General features: G+C 36.6%; 1 protein-coding gene across 1 annotated transcript in view; it reads right to left on the minus strand.

Moving 5' to 3' along the window:
• The window catches only part of SYNE1 (spectrin repeat containing nuclear envelope protein 1), a 583,464-nt gene that overhangs the window by 145,406 nt on the left and 417,097 nt on the right, over nucleotides 1–20,961 (minus strand). Inside the window, 5 exon segments of the mRNA XM_044001388.1 lie at nucleotides 5,053–5,159; nucleotides 6,323–6,454; nucleotides 10,872–11,063; nucleotides 13,787–13,960; nucleotides 15,300–15,494. Of these exon segments, the coding sequence (XP_043857323.1) occupies nucleotides 5,053–5,159; nucleotides 6,323–6,454; nucleotides 10,872–11,063; nucleotides 13,787–13,960; nucleotides 15,300–15,494 (800 nt within the window).

Genomic DNA, 20,961 nt, shown 5'->3' on the forward strand with positions numbered 1-20,961 from the left:
ACTACATTTCCATACATCTCTTTATTCTATGCTCTTCCTTTCTTCATTTTTCTAGTTGTGAATATTCTAATTTATTTTTCTGATTACCTTCTACTATCTGATTTACAGAGTTGTTTTATTAACGGTTTAGTTTAATAATTAGGGTGATGAAGACAATGATAAAAGCTAATATTTATGTAGTTCTTTAAAGCTTATAAAATAAAATAATTTCTTCATTATAGTGAAATCATTTGAGAGAGCTCTGAGGGTGACCTCTAGTAGCACATATGAGAACCAGCTACAGAGGAACAATTCAGTTCTTCAGAGGCTATCACTTTCTGGCCTTTCCTCTTATGTCTCTATCAGAGAACAGAGAAATAGGAGGGGATATTTACTTCCTCTCTTTTCCCTCCTATCTACTGGCTACATTAAGTTTGTGTTTTGGACAGTGTTTCTCAACCAGTTAGAGATTCCATGCCTGGTAGGGATTAAGAAAGGAGAAGCGGGGGCAGCTAGGTGGTACAGTAGATAGAGCACTGGCCCTGGATTCAGGAGGACCTGAGTTCAAATCCAGCCTCAGACACTTAACACTTACTAGCTGTGTGACCCTGGGCAAGTCACTTAACCCCCATTGCCCCTGCCCCCACCAAAAAAAAAAAAAAAAAAAAGAAAGGAGAAGCAAAAGATCATCTTGAGGCATGTGACCTATGGCAACAAAGAGAACCAGCTAGCTATTCGAAAGAAAATTAAACTTGACAGTGGGGAGTTGAACTCTGTAGAGGAACAGGGGAAGGGAGCTCAGCTAAACAATTTGTCCACTAGAGACACTACACTTGTGAATGGGGTGGGTAGAACACTGTGTTAACACTATAAGAAAAGAAAGAACATTAAGGCCCTGAAGTGCTTGAGATGTAAGTTTTCTCAGTTCCCTCTGTATATATTTTTCTACAAATATACTCTATATTATATATGTGCTCACTATTCTCATTGAAACTATGTCCATTTGTGAGAGAGTTCTACTGGTTTATGGTGGAATGCTTTGCAGCTACTGTTGTTACTATCTCAATAAATACCTCTCTGAACTAATTGTGTGTATTGATGGTTAAGTATAAACACACTAGTGGGGGCTTTTGCTAAAGTTATTAGAATTCAGACTCACAGAATATCCTGAATCATCTTTTTAGTATTCATGTCCCCCTCATACCCAATCTGAAAACTGTTTTTGTTAAAGTGAGAGTTGCCCTAGAAGGGGGCATTTACTTTATAGAAAGCCTAGATTTGGCTTTTTGCAACTTCCACTCACTGCTCCTAATTCTATTCTGTGGGACCAAACACATGAAATCTAATTCTTGTTCCACATGATATCCAGTGAAATACTTGACAGAGTTTCCTCTTTTTATATTAAAGAGTTCTTCAACCAATCCTCATCATACACAGACTTGAAAGTATTTTACCATTCTTGTTGCTTTCTTCTGGATATTGTCTAGCTTATGACGTCCTTCTTAAAATGAAAACATAATATCCCAGAAGTGGTTTGACATAGGCAGAGCACAAAGGGATCATTACTTCCTCATTCTTGGAAACTATACCGTTTTTTTTTTTTTTTTGCAGGGCAATGAGGGTTAACTGATTTGCCCAGGGTCTCACAGCTAGTGTCAAGTGTCTGAGGCCAGATTTGAACTCAGATCCTCCTGAATCCAGGGCCGGTGCTTTATCCACTGCACCACCTAGCTGCCCCTGGAAGCTATACCTTTCTTAAAGCCAACCTGAAGTCTAGCTTTGTTAACTCTCAATTCAGTAAGGATGGCTAGACATAGTATTGGGTGGAGTGTGTCTTACTTGCATTTTTATTTGCATGTTTTTCTTACCATTTATTTTCTATTGTTCCAGCTTTAGGTTCTCTACGGAGGTTTTATGGTAAAACCTAAACTAGGCAAACACAGTCATGAAAGCACAGAACGTTTGAAGTCTCAAAAGTACCCTACAGTTCTGGTGACTTAATAAGCCACATTCACCACTGTCTATGTTCTGTTATCATCTCAAGGTCTGGTCTATTTTAACTAATACTCCAAAATGTGCCTTGGTTGTGTTTACAACAGAACAGTAATAAAGCTATTTGTGAAGAATTCTGAAGCTGAAAATTAGTCCTTTTATTGATAAGCACATCCTGAAATTAGAATGATGCCTACATCTTACAATATCCAGACAGATGATGACTTAATTAGCTATTTACAACTGTAAATGTGGCCTGTTTTCTTTCACTTTTTTTCCCCAAATAATGTTTTCTACCCACTTGCCTTCTTTCCACCTAATTTCCTTCTCTTTTTTCCTTCCTCAGTTTTCTATCCCTCTTAGTGGCCAAGTGCCTCTATGTGCCTTACACATTGTAGGTATATAATAAATATCTTTGGAATTACATCTTCCTATTTCTTTCTCTTCTGCTTTCTCATTTCAGTTTCTCAATTATATCTAACTTCAGCTTTTTTTCCAATCTGAGGATAACTTAAGCAGCAGTGAGATGTGATACTATTACCGCAGTATCACAATGGCAAAGTTGAAACAGTTATGGAGGTGAGGTAGGCAAAAGCCTATTTTATGAAGAGATAAAATAGGTAGCTGCCTATATGCTGTCACCAAAGGGATGCCAAAATGTCCCCAATTTGCCACAGTATATGGAAATTATATGTGTGGCATAGAGATATGCAATGGGGAAACACATTATTAATATGTTATTTGTCACTGACACCTTATTAACAACTAGCTGTTCCAAGATTTGATTCAGTTATGTGGTAGGGCACTGAGGTGAAGGAGAGGTAAACTTTGATTGAGGTGGGGCAGGGGAAAGGGGAGTGATTAATAAGTAAAGTAAAAGGAAAGCTCTAAAGAAGAAGGAATTATCAGAGAGGGCTGCTGCTCTCTGATAGGAAAAAAAAATGTAGCAAAAACCACAAGAGGCACTAGAGAGAAAATTGTAAAGACTTGGTCTCTGAAAAGGAAATGGAAAAGGCCTGAATGAACCTTTGTTTACTTCATAATTCTCAATTCAACAAATATTTATTAAATGTTTATTTTACATAAAACACTGTGACCTAGAGCCATCCCAGAGGCAGGCAAAGAATTGTAAATCCCAAGGCTGAAATAACACAAAATATCAATCTGTCCAATCGGCTCATTTTTACCAATGAAGATGTAGAGACATAAAGTGAGTTCTCCAAATTCATAAAGCCAGTTAGTCGCAGGGCCAGAACAAAAGCTCAAGTCTCCTAACTCTAAATGAAGTCCTTTTTCTATTGTACTATACTAAAAAGGACAAATTATTTTATACTTCTGCTAGTTCTCCTGATCAAATGAGATAAGTGTATCACAAAACAAAGCTTTATGGAAATGGAGTTTTATTCATCATTATTATTGTTGTTGTTATTGTTTGTCACCATCATCATCATTGGCTACCTGTGTGACCCCCAGCAAGTCACTTAATCTTGCTAAAGCTTCAGTTGCTCATCTATAAAATGAGGTGATTGGACAAGATGGAAGGAGACTGTCTAAGGTTCATTATATTTCTATGTCCTTTAAGGATGATGTTTTAATGCTTATCCACAAAGTTTTACTTGATGCTATAGACAGAATATGGGTCTGTATGGATCAAAATATAACTCAGTATTGGATTTCTCATTTTATTAAAAAACATCATCCCCTTCCTTCCTAGATGCCATATTCTCTTCTGGGATGATATAGACATAATAGCTATCATAGATATGAGATAGGTTAAGCTACCCTAAAAAGCTTCCTATGTGTTCTGAACAAATTCATTATCTCATAGTGAAAAGAAACCAAAATTAAATAATATTTAGAATGTGATGTGTGAAAATAAAATTTTCTCCAAATAGTTGGAAAATGGAAGGAAGAGGAGAAGAAGGTAAGTCGTCTTTTTTTTTTTTTTTTTGGCAGGGCAATAGAGACTTGCCCAGGGTCACACAGCTAGTAAGTGTCAAGTGTCTGAGGCCAGATTTGAACTCAGGTCCTCCTGAATTCAGGGCCGGTGCTTTATCCACAGTAAGTTGTCTTAAAACATACTTGGCAACATGGGGTAGTGGATGAAGATCTGGTCTCAAAATTAGAAAGACTTAGGTTCAAGTCCTAACATTGTGTGAGAAGAGAATGGGTTTGGGGATGCCCAGAGGCCCCGTTTGAGAGGATAATATTGGGATTGATTGGATTGACTTTGCTGACTAGCTCACTTAAACTTGACTTGATTGAAACCACACCTACCTGAGAGCCTGGCTCTCAGGGGGTGTGTTCTCTGAACTCTGACCTCAGGCACGTTCTGCTCATGGACTGCCCTCAAGTCCAGTGAACCAATGGATTTAGGTGATGCTAGCCAATTAGCTTGAAGCAGTGTGTAAGGACTGCCTCTCATTGGGACCTGCAGGAAGCTTCCGGACACACAGGGAGAGGGACTTCCTTTTTTGGCCCAAGACTCATATGTGAAGGCGCCTTTTTTCTTTGCCTCTTCCCTAGAACCTAGCAAGGCTTTCCTAACTGTCAGGGCAATGTGCTCTATCTTTACTAATACCTAATATGCTTTTTTTTTTTTTTTAAGTGAGGCAATTGGGGTTAAGTGACTTGCCTAGAGTCACACAGCTAGTAAGTGTTAAGTGTCTGAGGCCGGATTTGAACTCAGGTACTCCTGACTCCAGGGCCGGTGCTCTATCCACTGCACCACCTAGCTGCCCCCCTAATATCCTTTAATAAATACTTAATGTCCTAGAAATGGTGCTAAAGCATCTAATTTATAAGTAGCAATATATTAGAAAACCCAGCTAATTTTCCCCAAACTTGGGACAGAAATAAGGCAACCATATATAGTTCTACTCACCACAATTGACATATACAGAATGTTTGACCCTAAACAAGTCTTTTAAACTCTCAGTGCCCTTAAGACTTTAAGTTACTTCAAGTTGTAGAGATGCTGATCTGCATTGGAAGAAGGAGATTGCTCACTGGGGGTTCCCTAAATCAGTTAAATCAAAATCACCCCTTCTTTCTCCCCACCAAAAAATAATTAAAACACACCTAATGCCAGCACTTTCTCCAGCTGAATGTTGGGTTAAAATTTCTTCTCCACGACTTGCTACTGATCGAAGAAGGTTTTTCTGTTCTGCTAATTCTTGTTCTAGTTCCTAGTCAAGTAAAGGAAACAAATGTCAAAATATTTGTGAGCTTAATAAAATTATCTACTATGTCTTATGGCACCCGTAATCCTTCTGTTTTCACTTATCAGTTGTACACCGTATAAAGTATTAACACACACTGGTCTCTATGGTAATATAATTATTAATATTATACTTTAACTTTGATAAAGATGATATCTATGAAAAACCAAGACATTTTTTTTAATATTATAAAGAGAATCTTGCAGGGCTGTAGTGCCCCCAAGTGGATTAAAAATAGACTTCATAAATCAATGTAAAAACATCCTGTGACATATGAATGACAGTTTCTCATAGAATAAGATATCCAACACTTTGAATTCTAGAGAAATGCCTCTTTGATAGCACAAAACTTCTTCAATTCCAGCCCTACTTCTCTGGAATCTAAAATTGTCAGGACTTTTGTTAAATTTTACTTTTATGGTATGGAGAGATCTGCACATGGAGATATGTTTATATTAATTACAAGACTTTTTGACCAAAAAAAGATTTATAGACAAAAATTATATTTTTGACAATTAGAAATGTTCACTGCTTATTTATTAAAGTCAGCTCTCCAAGGGTTTCTACCAAGAAAAAATTTTAAACCTAAATTACACATCATATACTTAAAAGCAATATAAGTACATTTCTTCACAGAGGCAGCAAATAGAATGCTGGGCTTAGAGCCAGGAAGAGCTGGATTCAAATTCGGCTTCTGATACATGCCAGTTATAACCCTGATCAAGTCAGTGAACTTCTAAGTGCCTCAGGCATCTCCTTAGAATTTATCTACCAAGTCATGGAAGGGGTTGTTAACCATGGCTAATTCACAGTGCCATTCTTCCCAGTTACTACAGTTGTGGTCAGCAAGGTTTTATTGAATATTCTTTTATTAAATATCCTTTTTGATCTGGAAAAGATTAAATTATCAGCCCATCCAGACAATATCATTCATTCATATGTAAAAGCTAAGAAAGAGACTTTAGTGTGGGGAAAGGTGACAATGAAACTAGTAGGACTGGGGGAACACAAACTTTCTCTGAAAGTGTCCATAAACTAGGAAGCAAGCAATCTAAAAGAAAGACATTCCACAAACACATTCTTTCTGAGGCCAATGGTTGCAAGATAAAAGTGATATTTCAACAGTTTACTTTTTGTTGTTGGAGGCTGCTCTGTTGCTGCTGGCTTTTTGTGGTTCGGACTTGTGCCAACCATTCCTGGACACTTGGGCTCTGGGTAGCTGTTAAATCAGCTTCACACTCCTCCTTCTCTTGTGATGTAGCCTGCTTTTGATCAAGAGGAAACAAACCAATGATCATTTTACCCAAGACCTAAATGTGATTCAAAACATTTCTGTGTGGTTTGCGTAAATGACACTGGATGACTCCCTTTGCTTAAACAAATACATTGAAAATAAGACACAGCAAGTAGAGACAAGAGCAAAGTAAATAGATACACTTGTAAATTCCTGGAAGAACTTCCTTCTACTTAGGGGTTTTCATTATATTAAAAAAAATTATCTGTTCTTATACCGTGTACTTGGTTTTCCTACCATAACAACTAGGATCTCGAATATAAAAGAAGTTAAATTAAGAATCAGGGGACCTGGGTTCTTAGTTCTAGCTTTGCCACTAATTATATGGATTCAAGCAAACCACTTCATGTCTTTGGCCTCAGTTTCTTCTATTTCAAAATGAAGGGGTTTGAATAAATCAGAAATACTTAGCCTTTCTGGGGTTATAGGCCCCTTTGGTAGTCTGATAAAGCCTATGGATCTTTTCTCAGAATGACATTTTTATTTTATTTTATTTTATTTTTGGTGAGGCAATTGGGGTTAAATGACTTGCCCAGGGTCACACAGCTAGTAAGTGTCAAATGTCTGAGGTCAGATTTGAACTCAAGTCCTCTTGACTCCAGGGCTGGTGCTCTATCCACTGTGCCACCTAGCTGCCCCAGAATGACATTTTTAAATGATATAAATGTTAAAATCTAGTTAGTGGTTAGTAAAAATTAAGGTGTACTCTTTTTTGTCATAAAAATTTGAGAAATCCGTTCACAGATCCATTGGGGATCCATAGAATGAATCATTGTTATTTTTACTTTCACATATTCAGCTGTTCAAGCTGGACATCCTAAACCCAAGTTTACATGACCTTATGGATTATGGGCAACTCAATTCCTATAACCTCTCAGAGGAACTATTGAACACATGAAGCTGACCCCATTTCAGGGAGGGGCGTTTCATGTATGTGAGGGGCATAGGAGCTTAAGAATGGGGATCCTCTTGAACCTCAGAACTATCACCAAATATTCCTCTCAAAAGGAAGACATCCAGACTGGTCCTAACGGCATCCAAAAATTTCAGTTATTCTGGGGATTCTCTAACATTGGTGAATCTCCCTTAATCATGTATATGCTGGCATAATTATTCTGACATGTCAGCCTGACCCCACCCAATCTAACCCTTATAATGTGCCCTTTGGAATCCTTGAGAACATAGAGAACAAAGTCCTCTTCATCCTAGAACTCATTCTAACATAATCTTTCCATCTAATAGCTTTCACCAAGACCTGACTCCCTTTTGATGACACCATATCCCTCATTATCCTCTCCAGAATGGGCTATACCTTCCCTCACACTGGCCCTGAAGGGGGAACATATTCTTTTTTTTTTCCCATTGTCACTTCCAGGCTCTTCTCTTGTGTCCTTCCCTCAGTAACCTTTCCTCTTTTGAAGTCCATACAATGAAAAGTTCCCATCCAATCAAAATGACAGTAGCTGTAGTCTATACTGACCATGATGTCATTCTTCCTCCTTTTTCAATGAATTCAGTACCTCTTCCTCAACTCTTGCACTTATACTATGGGGCATTAATATTTCTATAGATGCTTTCTCAAACTCCTTACCCTCCCATGTCCCCAGTGTCCTTAAAACTTATGACCTGAAGGGCAGCTAGGTGGCGCAGTTTATAAAGCACCAGCCCTGGATTCAGGAAGACCTGAGTTCAAATTTGACCTCAGACACTTGACACTTACTAGCTGTGTGACCCTGGGCAAGTCACTTAACCCTCATTGCCCCACAAAAACAAAAAGAAAAGAAAAGAAAATGACAAAAAAACCTTATGACCTATCCCTTCTCTCTACTTCAATCATACATAGGTACAGTCAGTCAAACACTAGATCTTATCATTATCCACAAGTGTTTTACTTCCTTAAATTAGAAACCCCCAAATTTCCCTCTCTGGTCATCATCTTCCTATCATTTACTTCTCTCTGTTCCTCCTAATAAATTCAGGACCATTTGCACCACATGAATTAGTTTGTGAAAGAACTCTTTCAAAGATTATATAACATACAAATGAATATTATTACTATTACTAATGTTATGGTGCTTATGAGACATTTAGACTTTGAACCTTTTACTTTGATGAATCAGAAAGGTAAAATAACTAATATACACTAAGTAAGGAGTTTATTTGGTCTAATTATCTGAACTCAGCTCTCAAACCTAATAATTTTAATAGCTGTAAATGGGTAATATGCCAATAAGGTAGATTTAAAATTATATATGTCATATATATGTATTTCATATATGTTTCTAAGTGTTAATATTTTCTTCACCTCCCATTAGATTATAAGATTTTCAAAGACTTCCTTTGTAGTTCCTCATGAAATAACTTCCTGTGAACAGTAATAGCTTGATCAAAGCAACTCATCTTAAATTTCCCACTTATGTGTCACACATTTATTTTATGCTTTTAAAAATACAATTAAAATCTTCTCTCTTAGGAAATGAAGAAGGCTGTCTGGCTAAATAAATGAACATGTACTAAACCATGTTCCAGGATCAGTAACTGAAGAACTAAACCCTGAAGCACCAACATCATGTACAAAGTCTTTAAATAGTAACTGTATGTTATTAGCTATGTAATTGATTCTTTCTCAAGCTGTTGAATTTCTCCCTAGCTTTACTAATTATAGGAATACATTAAGGGAATTACTAATTATGGGAATACAAGGATCAGAAAATTATGAGGAATTTAGCTCCCCAAAAATCTAAATGTCTCTTCTCCTGGGTTGAGAGGACCTTGAATAAGTCTAAAATTTATGGTCATCACTTTTCAAAAACTCTGATGAAGGTGCTAACTACTTTTCTGGGACTGATTCCCTATCTATAAAATGGAGGAGTTGGATTCAGTGCTAGGTTTCCTTTAGTGCTAGGCATACATTTCATAATTTTTGTTGAACTTGATGAAAAAGGCTTCTAGCTGTGAATTCATTCCAGAAAGTTTTCATCTTATTTTTTGAGCTACTTCTAAGTCCTTAAGGAAACACCAACTGACAATTCATTTTAATACTAGCTCAAGTCAAGAATGCTTAGGGGCTAAATCTGATACCATATAATACATCGACACATACCTATGCACGTACATATATAAATCTTTGATCTTATGGAACATTGGTGATTCCAGAAAATATTGCTAATCAGTACAAGTTTAACATCCCCCCCAAAGTAACCTAGAATTTTAGTATATATCACAGAGAAACAAACATATGCATGAGTTGTATACATTGTATATATCAGTAATTAGTATATGTACATGTGTACATAGATGTATATAATGTATTTGAAATTAAACATAAATTTAGATTTTGCCCTTATAGATTTTTCTGTGCTACTATTCTCCTCAAGTAGTTAAATGAGCTGTTCCTTGATATTATCAACCCATGATGCCCTATTAAAAATGATTAAATTACACATTCTACCATTGGTCTCTTGATCAAGGCTGATTATCAGTGATCTTACTGTAGCTTCCTACTATAGATTCCTTCCTTTTAATTTGAAAACCAGCATCTTCCCCTTCTCTTATATCATATTCCCAGTGCTTGGAATTAAATTATATAGTTAATTACTTATGCATTTCTTCTAAAATGGAAAAAAATCCATATTTATAAAATGTTTACATTTCAGAAAAAAATCCATATAACAAATTGAGCTTTATGTTATGTAAAGATAGACTGATCCTTCTCTTGCTATTTTTTGCATTAAGTCAGCCTAAAGCATATACAAAAACTGGTGGCAAAACATGATTCTTTAGGATACTGATTAGATTTTAGTAAGTGGGAAAAGAGGCTGGGCAAAAATAGAATGTTTATGGTGAAGTGTATTTTACAAACCCACAGCCTGTTCTTAACTGAAATAATTGGGGTATTGCCATTTTTAGCAAATTATTTTCAAGTACTTTAAGTTGCCAGAGGCTTCAGGAACAAATATAGTCTTTACTTACCATAGCTGAAAGGACATATTGTACCATAATCAATGTACAAAGTATAATAATCTGCCACATTTTATAGTAATCAATTTAAAAATTATTACAGCAATTGCAGGAGCTGGAAGGGATATTAGAAATTCATCTTGTCCAGTCTATTCATTTTACATTTGAGGAAACCAAAACCCAGAGGTGAAGAGAATTGCTTAAGGCCATATAGCTAGGAAACAGAAAAGGTGAGATCTGAGCCTAGATCTGCTGGTTCCAAAGGCAGTTGATTATTCTATGACACAAAGTGGTAAAAATGATAGAAACCTACATTTCCATACTCCCTCCTTTGCTTTGTCCCTCTTTGCATCAAAGTGCCAAAATTCTGATAATCAACCAAGCATAGAAAATTCTTTTAAAGACAAGTCCACAAAAACTCTTACTTGAATGTTGATCTGCTTATCATGTAGTACTCTCTGCAGTTCCAGGAGACTTCCTTTTAGGGTTCTCAGCTTGATTGCCAGCTGTTCTGCCTCATCCTTGGTATGAGCCTTTCCTTCCATAAGTAGGTTTTCATTGTGAACAGAGAGCTCTGATAAGGCCACTACCTTCTGTTCTATTTCCACCAACATGTTCTGTAGCAGCAAGAACAATGAGGCAAATTCATACATATTTCCAGCACTAGGTAGTCTCCCAGTATGGAGACCCAAAGCCTCTTTCGACTTCCATTTCTCTATTTACTTTCTTTCCAAAAGCTTAGGAAGAAGAAAGTTCTCATTTAATTCCTCAGCATTTCTTAATTTTTCCTCTGTGGCTAACAGGTTCAGGTCTCACCTTATTAAAACGTAAAACAAACAAACAAACAAACAACTGAACACACACACACACACACACACTTGCTCACACCAAGCACAGAAAGCATAATCTACATGAGTGGGAGTGTAGCTAGTCCAGTGGTTTAGCTATTTTTTTATCCCTTGTCAGATTCTGACAGACACTTGTGGCTAATGACAACTACCTACATCAGAAGCAGTTATTGCTATTCTTTTCCTTTCCTTTCCTTTCTAGTCAGAGACAAGAGATTTACATTGCTTAATTTGTGTTGATAAGCTTTTCTTCTTGTTCTTTTTTTTATTGGTGTCTAAATAGCACTAAGAGGCTCTGAATAATCCTCTTTATTCTACAGACAAGTTCCTAAGAATAAATCCTTTGCCTTGTTTATTTTCCCAAGTTATTCTCCAAAGAATAGATCCCTGCTTCTTGAATAAGACACTGTAAAAATTATAGATTTTTTACCTTGAATTGCTCCAACATCTATTTTTTAAAAAAAAGAAATGTGTTTACTTTCCCATGGCAACTTTACTGCTAAACTTAGCTTTTTTTCCCCCAAGAAAGTATGATGAAAACAAGTAAAATTAACCCTCCCCCTCAAAATTCCTCCCCTACTACCACCAAAAAAAACCACAACAAAACACTAATATTTACCTAAAGAAAGAACTGCATTTTCATAATGCATAGATTATAAGAAACACAGTACATTAATGACTGTTTCTTTATCACAAAAATAGAAAATTAGATATTTTACTCTAAACTTTAAATTTACAACTAACTATTCAAAATTGCACTCATTAAACTATATCTAAACCAGGAATCTTTTGGCAAAGAATGTTTGTGTCCCTGTGAAATAGTTTTCCCTACTCTCCTGGTTTAGAGTTGATTTTGAAGTTTGCTTTTTAAATCAATTAAGTTTATGTCTGCTTCTTTGATTTTCTAGGTGTAGGGTGGCAATCCATCTTAAAAATGACTTTTAATTATTATGTATATTTAAAAAAATAGTTCAATGAAATGTATTTCTTTACCTGAGTGAAGGGTTTTTTGTTTGGTTTTTGGTTTTTGGTGCAATCATGGGAAAATATAGGAAATCAAAGGGGAAATTTAGGACCAATGATGAAACATAATTTGGAAATGCTAGTGAGTTTAGGGAAAACAGATTAATTGTGTTATTTGAAGTGCTAGAAGAGAGTCCTAAAAATAGAGGCCTCCTCCAAGAAGAGGTGGAAAAGATGATACTGAGAATATAAAACACCCCCATGTAACCTTCTGTAATTATTCTGAAACATCACTGCCAGGATTAATAATAGCTTTAGTTCATAGAGTTAACTTTCTGGAAACATTTTTAAAATGCACTATTAAAAATCATTTGAGTTATTTAAGTTATCAGAAAGTATATATTAATATATAATAGTAATATAATATAATAATATATAATAATGGGTATATTCCTAATATCAAATATAATAAGAATAATCAAAATTAATTAACAGATCTACTCTTTAGGAAAAAAATACATATTTCACCCTGTTCATTAGTTGTTTTTTTCTCACCTATTTTTCAAGCATCAAATAGCAGAAATATTAGGCCATAAACCCTGCTACAAACACTCAGATTATACTAAAGTCAACTGGTCCTTCAAGTCACATAAAATATGATCCCTTTCAAAGAGACCAAGTTGCTCAATCTACAGGAACTAATAAATATTTCCTGAATGCTTTATAAAGACCACTTCAAAACCTAGAGAAATATATTAGGGCATATATCATAGTAATAACAGTTTAATCATCAGTAAAACTTAACCTTAACTTTTAAAAGTTTCAGGTACTTGTATAAAGGGTATTAAATAAGTCCTCTGTCACAGAGTATGTTTGTACTTCCTCAGGCCAGTTCACCTGCCAGCCTGTGAATTTTTCAAATTCATATGGTGTACATACACACACACACACACACACACACACACACACACACTTACAAACACACATAGAGACATATACACAGAACACCCACATTTACACACATATGGAAGAAAGTTATAATATTCTTAGACCTCTGAAAACTTTTTTGTTCTTAATGTTGGGTTAGTCTGGCTAACTATTACAAGTTTATTCCTTTCATTGTGCTTATATTAGCGACTGATTTAAAAAATGACGAATGCTGTAGCAAGAATCAATTGCAATATGCCAAAATCCTCAATTTTAAATTTCATCTTGTTGATGTGAGCTTTCGAAATAGAAAAAAAATATTTTCCTTTAGTCTCAACTTCAATTAATAGGAAATTTTTCAAAAGATTATTCAAAATATGACCTACTTTAAGTTTTTGCAATCTATTATTTCCTACCACTTAATTTTAAGGTATATTTCTGGGAGATATAAATACAGTATGCTCACGCATACATACATTTGTTAATTTTGAAGCCATATTTGTATATTACTTTTTTTTTAATGTATGAGGTATTTTATTTTTTCCATTACATGTAAAGATAGTTCTCAACTTTTGTTTATACAAGTATATTACTTTTTTTACCTGACAGTCAACCAGCTGATCTTCCATGTCCATTGGTTCTGTGGGTGAAACCAATGTACTGTCCAGAGTGGCTTTAGTACTCAGTAACCAGTGGTCAAGTTCATCAGCTTCACAGCGATATCTTTGCAGGGCTTGCTCTTGCCTCTGTTCTTCAAGTTGCTCATTTAACTTTTCCTAATGAATTAAGTGAAATGGTATTTAGTTATACCTTAGCTTAGATACAACATTATATAGAAGACAAAGTTTTATGTCAGTCATAAGTGTCACTGGAGATCTAACTTTATAATTAAAAGTAGTTTTCTTGGCAGTAGAAAACATTTCAGGTATGCTTTAGCACATTGCTCTATTACAATAAAATAAATACTGTAATAGGCTTGTCCTTATTGCCTTCCATATTTTCTACTGTCCACATCTCTATTCAGTTTGAACTAGTCAAACCATAGCACACAGATTTGTAGAATAAAATGCCAATGAATTTTGAAAGTCCAAGGGATTCCCAGTATAAAGGGAGAAAATCAAAGAATCAACAATTATAACCAAGTAAGTCCAAACAACACAAGGCTTATTTGGTTAGACCATGGTTAAGAAAGATTAATTAATGGCTCCAGTGGCAAGATATACACCAGGATGACTGAAGATGGCCCCCAGATGTTAAGGCAATTGGGATTAAGTGACTTGCCCAGGGTCATACAACTAGCAAGTTTTTCACTTCAGATTTGGACTCAGATCCTCCAGACTTCAGGACCAGTGCTCTATCTACTGTGCCACCTAGCTGCCCCTGTCATCATATTATTCGCTCACTCAAATTTCCTTTGATGATTCCTCATTCAGTTACTCTAATACTTGCAGTGATCAAAACACTAATAGTAGGGGCAGCTAGGTGGCTCAGTGGATAGAGCACCGGCTGTGTAATTTAAGATTCTAAATGTGGATTCTAATGTGTTCCCCCAGTTTGGGGGAAACTGACTAAAAATCACTAATAAAACGAGTTTAGGTTTTTAAGGGTTTATTGGAAAATAGAAAGAAAAAGATTGAGAACAGAATTCTAACAGCCTGGCATTCCTATCTTTCCTCAAATTTCCTGTGAAGTCCTCTGCCGCCACCACCATCAAGTCCGGAAGCCAAAAAGGCCAGCGCTCCCTGCGCAGGCTCCCTTTCCTCCTTCCTGTCTCCTCCCAGACCATAGGAGGCTCCTCCAGTTGATTGGCTGGTAGACTTGATAGACAGCTCATGCCATTAATGTCTATGTGTTAGATAGACATTAACAACTAAAACCTCTATTTTATACACTCAAAACATGATGCTAAGAGGGGCAAAATGATTCAATTCAGGAGAAACACTGACTTGCTGCTCAGTCTACAAGATTATGCTTGGAATGGACAGCTGACATTTGATGAGTGGGATGTCAGAAAAGCTATTGCTGAAATACAAAGAAATCCATATATAAATCAATCAATTTGAATATTCAATTCAGAAAGCTGAAAGTAACGACTAGTAGTTGAAGGTAACTTACCTCTAACAGCTGGCGCTTTCCCGAAGCTTTCATCTTGATTGTTGACATTCTCTCTGCTAAGACAATGAGGGTAGATTGCAAGGCCAGCTGTTCAGCAGCATCTGCTTCCAAAGACTCCGACACTAGCTCCTCTGCTAATGATGTCTGCAGTTCACTAATTTCATCTTGAAGCATGAGGATCTCATCCATCAAGGCCTATGGTAAAAGTGGTAAAAGAGTCATTACAAATTCATCTTTACTGAGAAGTAATATCCCAAATGCTAGCTCCACATCTCTGTCTTAAAAAGAGTGCATTGACTGTTCATTGGTAGCCATGGTCTTAATATACCCGGAATCAAATTCATCATCTCTCTTAGATGACTTCTAATGTGTCTGACCCACAGTTAAGTTTACCTGACTAGACTCACTTAGTGTCCCCATTTTGATACATAGTACCCTTAATTCTCCTAGACACCTAAGAAATTAAAATAATTTTAAAGTTCAAGCTTCTTCATCCTGCTTATCCAAATGGTCATCAAATATTATCAGTTAGTTCTTTGAAATGATCCTTTGTTTCCCTCCTTTCATAACTTCTAAATGATCTAAAGCTAGATTGCTATACTTGCCTTGTAATAGGTTACAATGACTTTGAAGTCTCTCCCTATTTATGCTATGTAGTTGCTGTTCAGTAGTGTCAGTAATGACCAACTCTTTGTGACCCCATTTCGGGTTTTCAGGACAAAGTTACTGGAGTTGTTTGCCATTTCCTTTTCCAGCTCTTCTGATAGATGAGGAAACTGAGGCAAGTACAGTTAAGTGACTTGTCCAGGATCACACAGCTAGTAAGTATCTGAGGTCAGATTTTAACTCAGGAAGATGAGTCTTCCTGATTCCAGGCCCAGCGCTCTATTCACTACACCACCTAGCTGTTCTTCTTGCTATTCTAATCTATATTAAATACAAGTACACTAAATATTAATATACTAAATACTAGAATACCTCCTTGTTTCCCGCTTAGATGCACTACTTTGAGACTTTTCTGACTTCTCCATCATGTACAGAGCTTGCAATTATATAGAACTTTAAAATTTTCCAAGCACTTTCTACGTGATCTCATTTGATCTTCACCAAAAAACAAAACGAACAAAAAACCCCAACCCTAAGATGTGCTATAATTATATCCATTTCATAGAGGAGGAGGCTGAGAGTATGAAGTGCCTTGCCCAGAGTCACAAAGCTAGCAAGTATCTAAGACAAGATTGAATTAAGATCTTCCTGACTACAAGTCAAACCCTAACTACTGAACCACCTAAATGACCTTTTCTACAAAACAACTTTTCAGAAACTTCGGCGTGATTGTAATTAGTATATCTCACATCTCTTTCTGTGGCTGAACCCTTCTTAGTCTTTCAGTTGGTCCTTCTACCTCATGGTCTTGAGTGCCCCTTCACTGTCCTGAATGCCCTCCTCTGCAGATCCCCCAGTTTGTCATTTTCCTTCCTAAAATGCAGACTACAGATTGGTAAACAATATTGCAAATGTGATTTGGCCAAGACAATATAGACAGTATATTTAGGAGGATCTGAATTCGAATATGACCTCAGACACTTGATACCTACTAGTTGCATGACCCTGGAAAAGTCACTTAACCCTGATTGCCCCCCCTCAAAAAAAGGTGGGTATATTCAATGACTTGAAGGAGATTAGATACTACAAAAGGTAGGGGTCAAGTCAACAAGCATTTATTAATGTCTACTATGTGCCAGGCACTGTGCTATGCTGTGGATACAAAAAAGGGTTAAAAAATAGTCCTTGTCCTGAAAGAGATCATAATCTAATGGGGGAGACAACATGCCAACAATTTTTACAAACAAGATAGATGCCGGATAAACTAGACATAATCAACAGAAGGAAGGTACTAGCATGAAGGGGGATCAGTAAAGGCTTCTTATAGAAAGTAAGGTTTTAGCTGGAACTTGAAATAATCTAAGGTATTCAGAAGGTGGAGATTAGCAGTGAGAATTCTAGGTTTGGGGGAGGGGATTAGGTAGGCATTGCCGGCAACATGGGGAAAGCTGGTACAAAGCAAGGAGATAGGAGTGTCACGTATGATTAGACAATAGAATGCATGGAAGAGAGTAACATGTAATGAGGCTTCAAAGGAAGACGGGGACAGTTTGTGAGGAGGGCAGCTGAGTGGTACAGTGGATGGAGTGCTGGGCCTGGAGTCAAGACTCCTCTTTCTGAGTTCAAATCTGGCCTTAGACCCTTACTTGCTGTGTGACCCAGGGCAACTTACTTAACCCTGTTTGCCTCAGTTTCCTTATTTGTCAAATAAGTTGGAGAAGGAAATGACAAACCACTCTAGTATCTTTTTTTTTTTTGGTGGGGCAATGAACGCTAAGTGACTTGCCCAGGGTCACATAGCTAGTAAGTGTCAAGTGTCTGAGGCCAGATTTGAACTCAGGTCCTCCTGAATCCAGGGCTGGTGCTTTATCCACTGCACCACCTGGCTGCCCCTGACCATTCTAGTATCTTTGCCAAAAAACAAAAACAAAAACAAAAAGCCCAAAACCCAAACAGGGTCACAAAGAGTCAGACACAACTGAAAATGATAGAATAACAACAATTGAATGCCAAAGAGAGGAGTTTATATTTGATTTTCGAGATGACAGAATTCACTGTAGTTTATTGGGGAGGAGGGATGAACACTTGAAGCAGGATGGCTGTGTAAATGAAGAGAAGGCTATGTATGTGAGAGATACTTTCAAGATAGATAAGACAAGATTTGTCAACTAAATGGATATGTGAGGTGAGTTGGAATAAGGAGTTGAGGTTATGAATGTTTTTAAAAAAAAGATGGTGGCATCCTTGTCAGCAATAGGGAAATTAAATAAGTGAGGTGGGTTTTGGGGAAAAGAAATTGAATTCTGTTTGGGGCATGTTAAGATCAAAATGCCTCCTTTATGAGAACACTCAAAAGGAGTTAAGTGTCCAACTTCATGTATTTTGACTGGTTGTGCTCTTAGCCTTTAATATCTGACCTAATATCTATTATTCTTGTATTATTCCTATCTGTGAAGTCAAAAGTGTCATGGAAAAGAAATGAAGGTTATTGACATCTGTATTCAATCAACAGCCATAGAACAAAGTTTTTAGAACTTGTTTATAAATGTGATATAGCAAGGACAGATATGTGGAAATAATGACTCTATTAAAGTTTTGAAAATATGGAGGCCTATCACCTGTATGTCAGTGTAGCCAGTTATTACCTTAAAAGTTTAGGGTTGGGGTGGCTAGGTGACACAGTGGATAAAGCACCAGCCCTGGATTCAGGAGGACCCCAGTTCAAATCTGACTTCAGACGCTTGACACTTAGTAGCTGTGTGACCCTGAGCAAGTCACTTAACCCTCACTGCCCCGGAAAAAAAAAAAAGTTTAGGGTCTGTGAATACAGGTGGAAATAAAGTGCAATCTGATAGTTTTTAAGGTCATCAGTTTTATGTGATGATGAATGATGGTGATGCTATGATATTTACGGAAACCCAGAAGCTGAAAGGTTTGCAAAGTACTGCATATGCATTAACCCTTAACAATCCTGTGAGGTAGGTGCTATTATTATCTATACTACACAGATTAGGAAACTGAGGCTGAGAAAACTTATGGGTCATACAGCTAGTATTTTAGACAGGATTATTAGAACCCAGGTGTTTTTTACTGAGGACTAATACTTTAAACACTTCATCAAGTAGCTGCCACTTCACATTGTTTCTGTGTTCCATTATTCAGTCAGCAGCAGGTAACACTGGACCAAGAAAACTTTTCCTAACCAATCATAGGATGATGGATTTAGAGTTAGAAGGAAACTCTGAGGACACTGAGTCAACTCTCTCATTTTATAGAGTGGGATAATCAATCACAGCTCAATATATAAATACATATATATACATATATATATATATAATACATATATATAAAGCTGAAAAGGTATGTCATTGTGGCCAATCCCCTCATTTTAGAAAGTATTTTTCATTGGATTTTTGTGTTTTTTGCCTTTTGGCCTATTCCATTTTTTAAGGTATTATTTTCCTTAGTATTTTTTGTGTCTCCTTTACCTAGCTGTTGACTCTTTTTTCATGATTTTCTTGCATCATTCTCATTTCTTTTCTCAATTTTCCCCCTAGCTCTTTATTTGATTTTTAATATACTTTTGTTGTTTGGGGCTGGAAAAATTGTTCCATCCCATCCTTCTATGGGTTCTGCTGTTCCAGAATTTGTTTTTAGCCATTATTTAAAGTTGTTTGGAGAGGAACTTTGGAGAGCTCAGGTGAGTCCCTTTATTTTCTCTGCCATCTTGATACCCCACCCCCTCCATTTTATAGATGAAAAAACTGAGGCATAATGCAGTTAAGTGACTGGTCTGGGTTAGTTAATTGGTTTATGAAGCAGGATTTCAACTTAGATTTATTGACTCCATGTCTATCACCTCATTCATTCTATCATACTGACACTAAATTGTAACCTATATATCAACGAGTGTTGCTGATTAATGGGGTAATGTTTAGATTTAGTCTATTTGTCTTATGTAAGATCAAGTCTATAATGAAAATATAGCTCTTGGTGGGGGGTGGGGTGCAAAAAGTGTGTGTGTGTGTGTGTGTGTGTGTGTGTGTGTGTTTGAGTCTAGAACAATCTCAAATTACTTTCCTGAATTGTCTGAAAAAATTCATAATAAAACAAGAAACTCTCTAATTTTTTGGCTTTGTCCTGCTTGGGTCATACAACTCTATTCTGATGCTTTGCAATGAATGTAGGCTAAGTGTTTATTTATGGAGAGAAAGTTTTTCAAAGTTTTCCAAGTCTATGTAGATAAAATCAGTACTTCTATTACTCAGCTTCTGTATTCCTTTTATTCTTTCAGTTCTAATTGAGCAGCAGCCAGGAAAGTAAAGAGACAATCTCTCTCTCTTTCTCCTTTCTACTCCCAACACATTGCAAATGTCTACAAATTCAATAGCACTTTTACTAAGGGGTTGTCTGTGTTACCCTAGGGCTCTGTCTGGGCCCCTTTCTCTTTACTTGTCTCTGTACCCACTCCTTTGATGATCTTATCAGTTCCCATGGGTTTAATGATCATTTCTCTATGCATGCCTCTCTTATCTCTCCTGAGCTTCAGAACTCCTCACTGGCTCCACCTCCATGTTTTGTTACCATTTCAAATTCAACATGTTCAAAACTGAATTTGTTATTGCCTCATTCCAATCCCAATGCCACTTATTCCTAACTAATTATTCTATCATGGACATCACAGTCCCTCCTGTCATCCAGGTATGGAACCATCATTCCCAACTCTTCCTTCCCTTTTCACATTCAAATCCTATCAGTTGCTATGTCTTGTTGATGACATCTCTTGAACCCTTTTCACTCTACTTGACCCTTTCACTCTACTCATATTACTAACCACCCAAGTTCAAGGCTTGATTTGTTTTCAGCTGTATCATTCCAAAAGCTTCCTAATTGGTCTCTCTTCTTCCAGGTCCTCCCAATTTATAATCCTTATAGCCACCAAACTGATAGTCCTAAACACTGGTCTGATGGTGTCATTCAAGAAACTCCAGTGGTTTCTTATGGTCTATAAGATAAAATATAAACTCTGTTTATCATTTGAGACCCTTTATATTCT

Source organism: Dromiciops gliroides, chromosome 4 (genome assembly GCF_019393635.1).
Source record: "Dromiciops gliroides isolate mDroGli1 chromosome 4, mDroGli1.pri, whole genome shotgun sequence".
Lineage (NCBI taxonomy): Eukaryota > Metazoa > Chordata > Mammalia > Microbiotheria > Microbiotheriidae > Dromiciops > Dromiciops gliroides.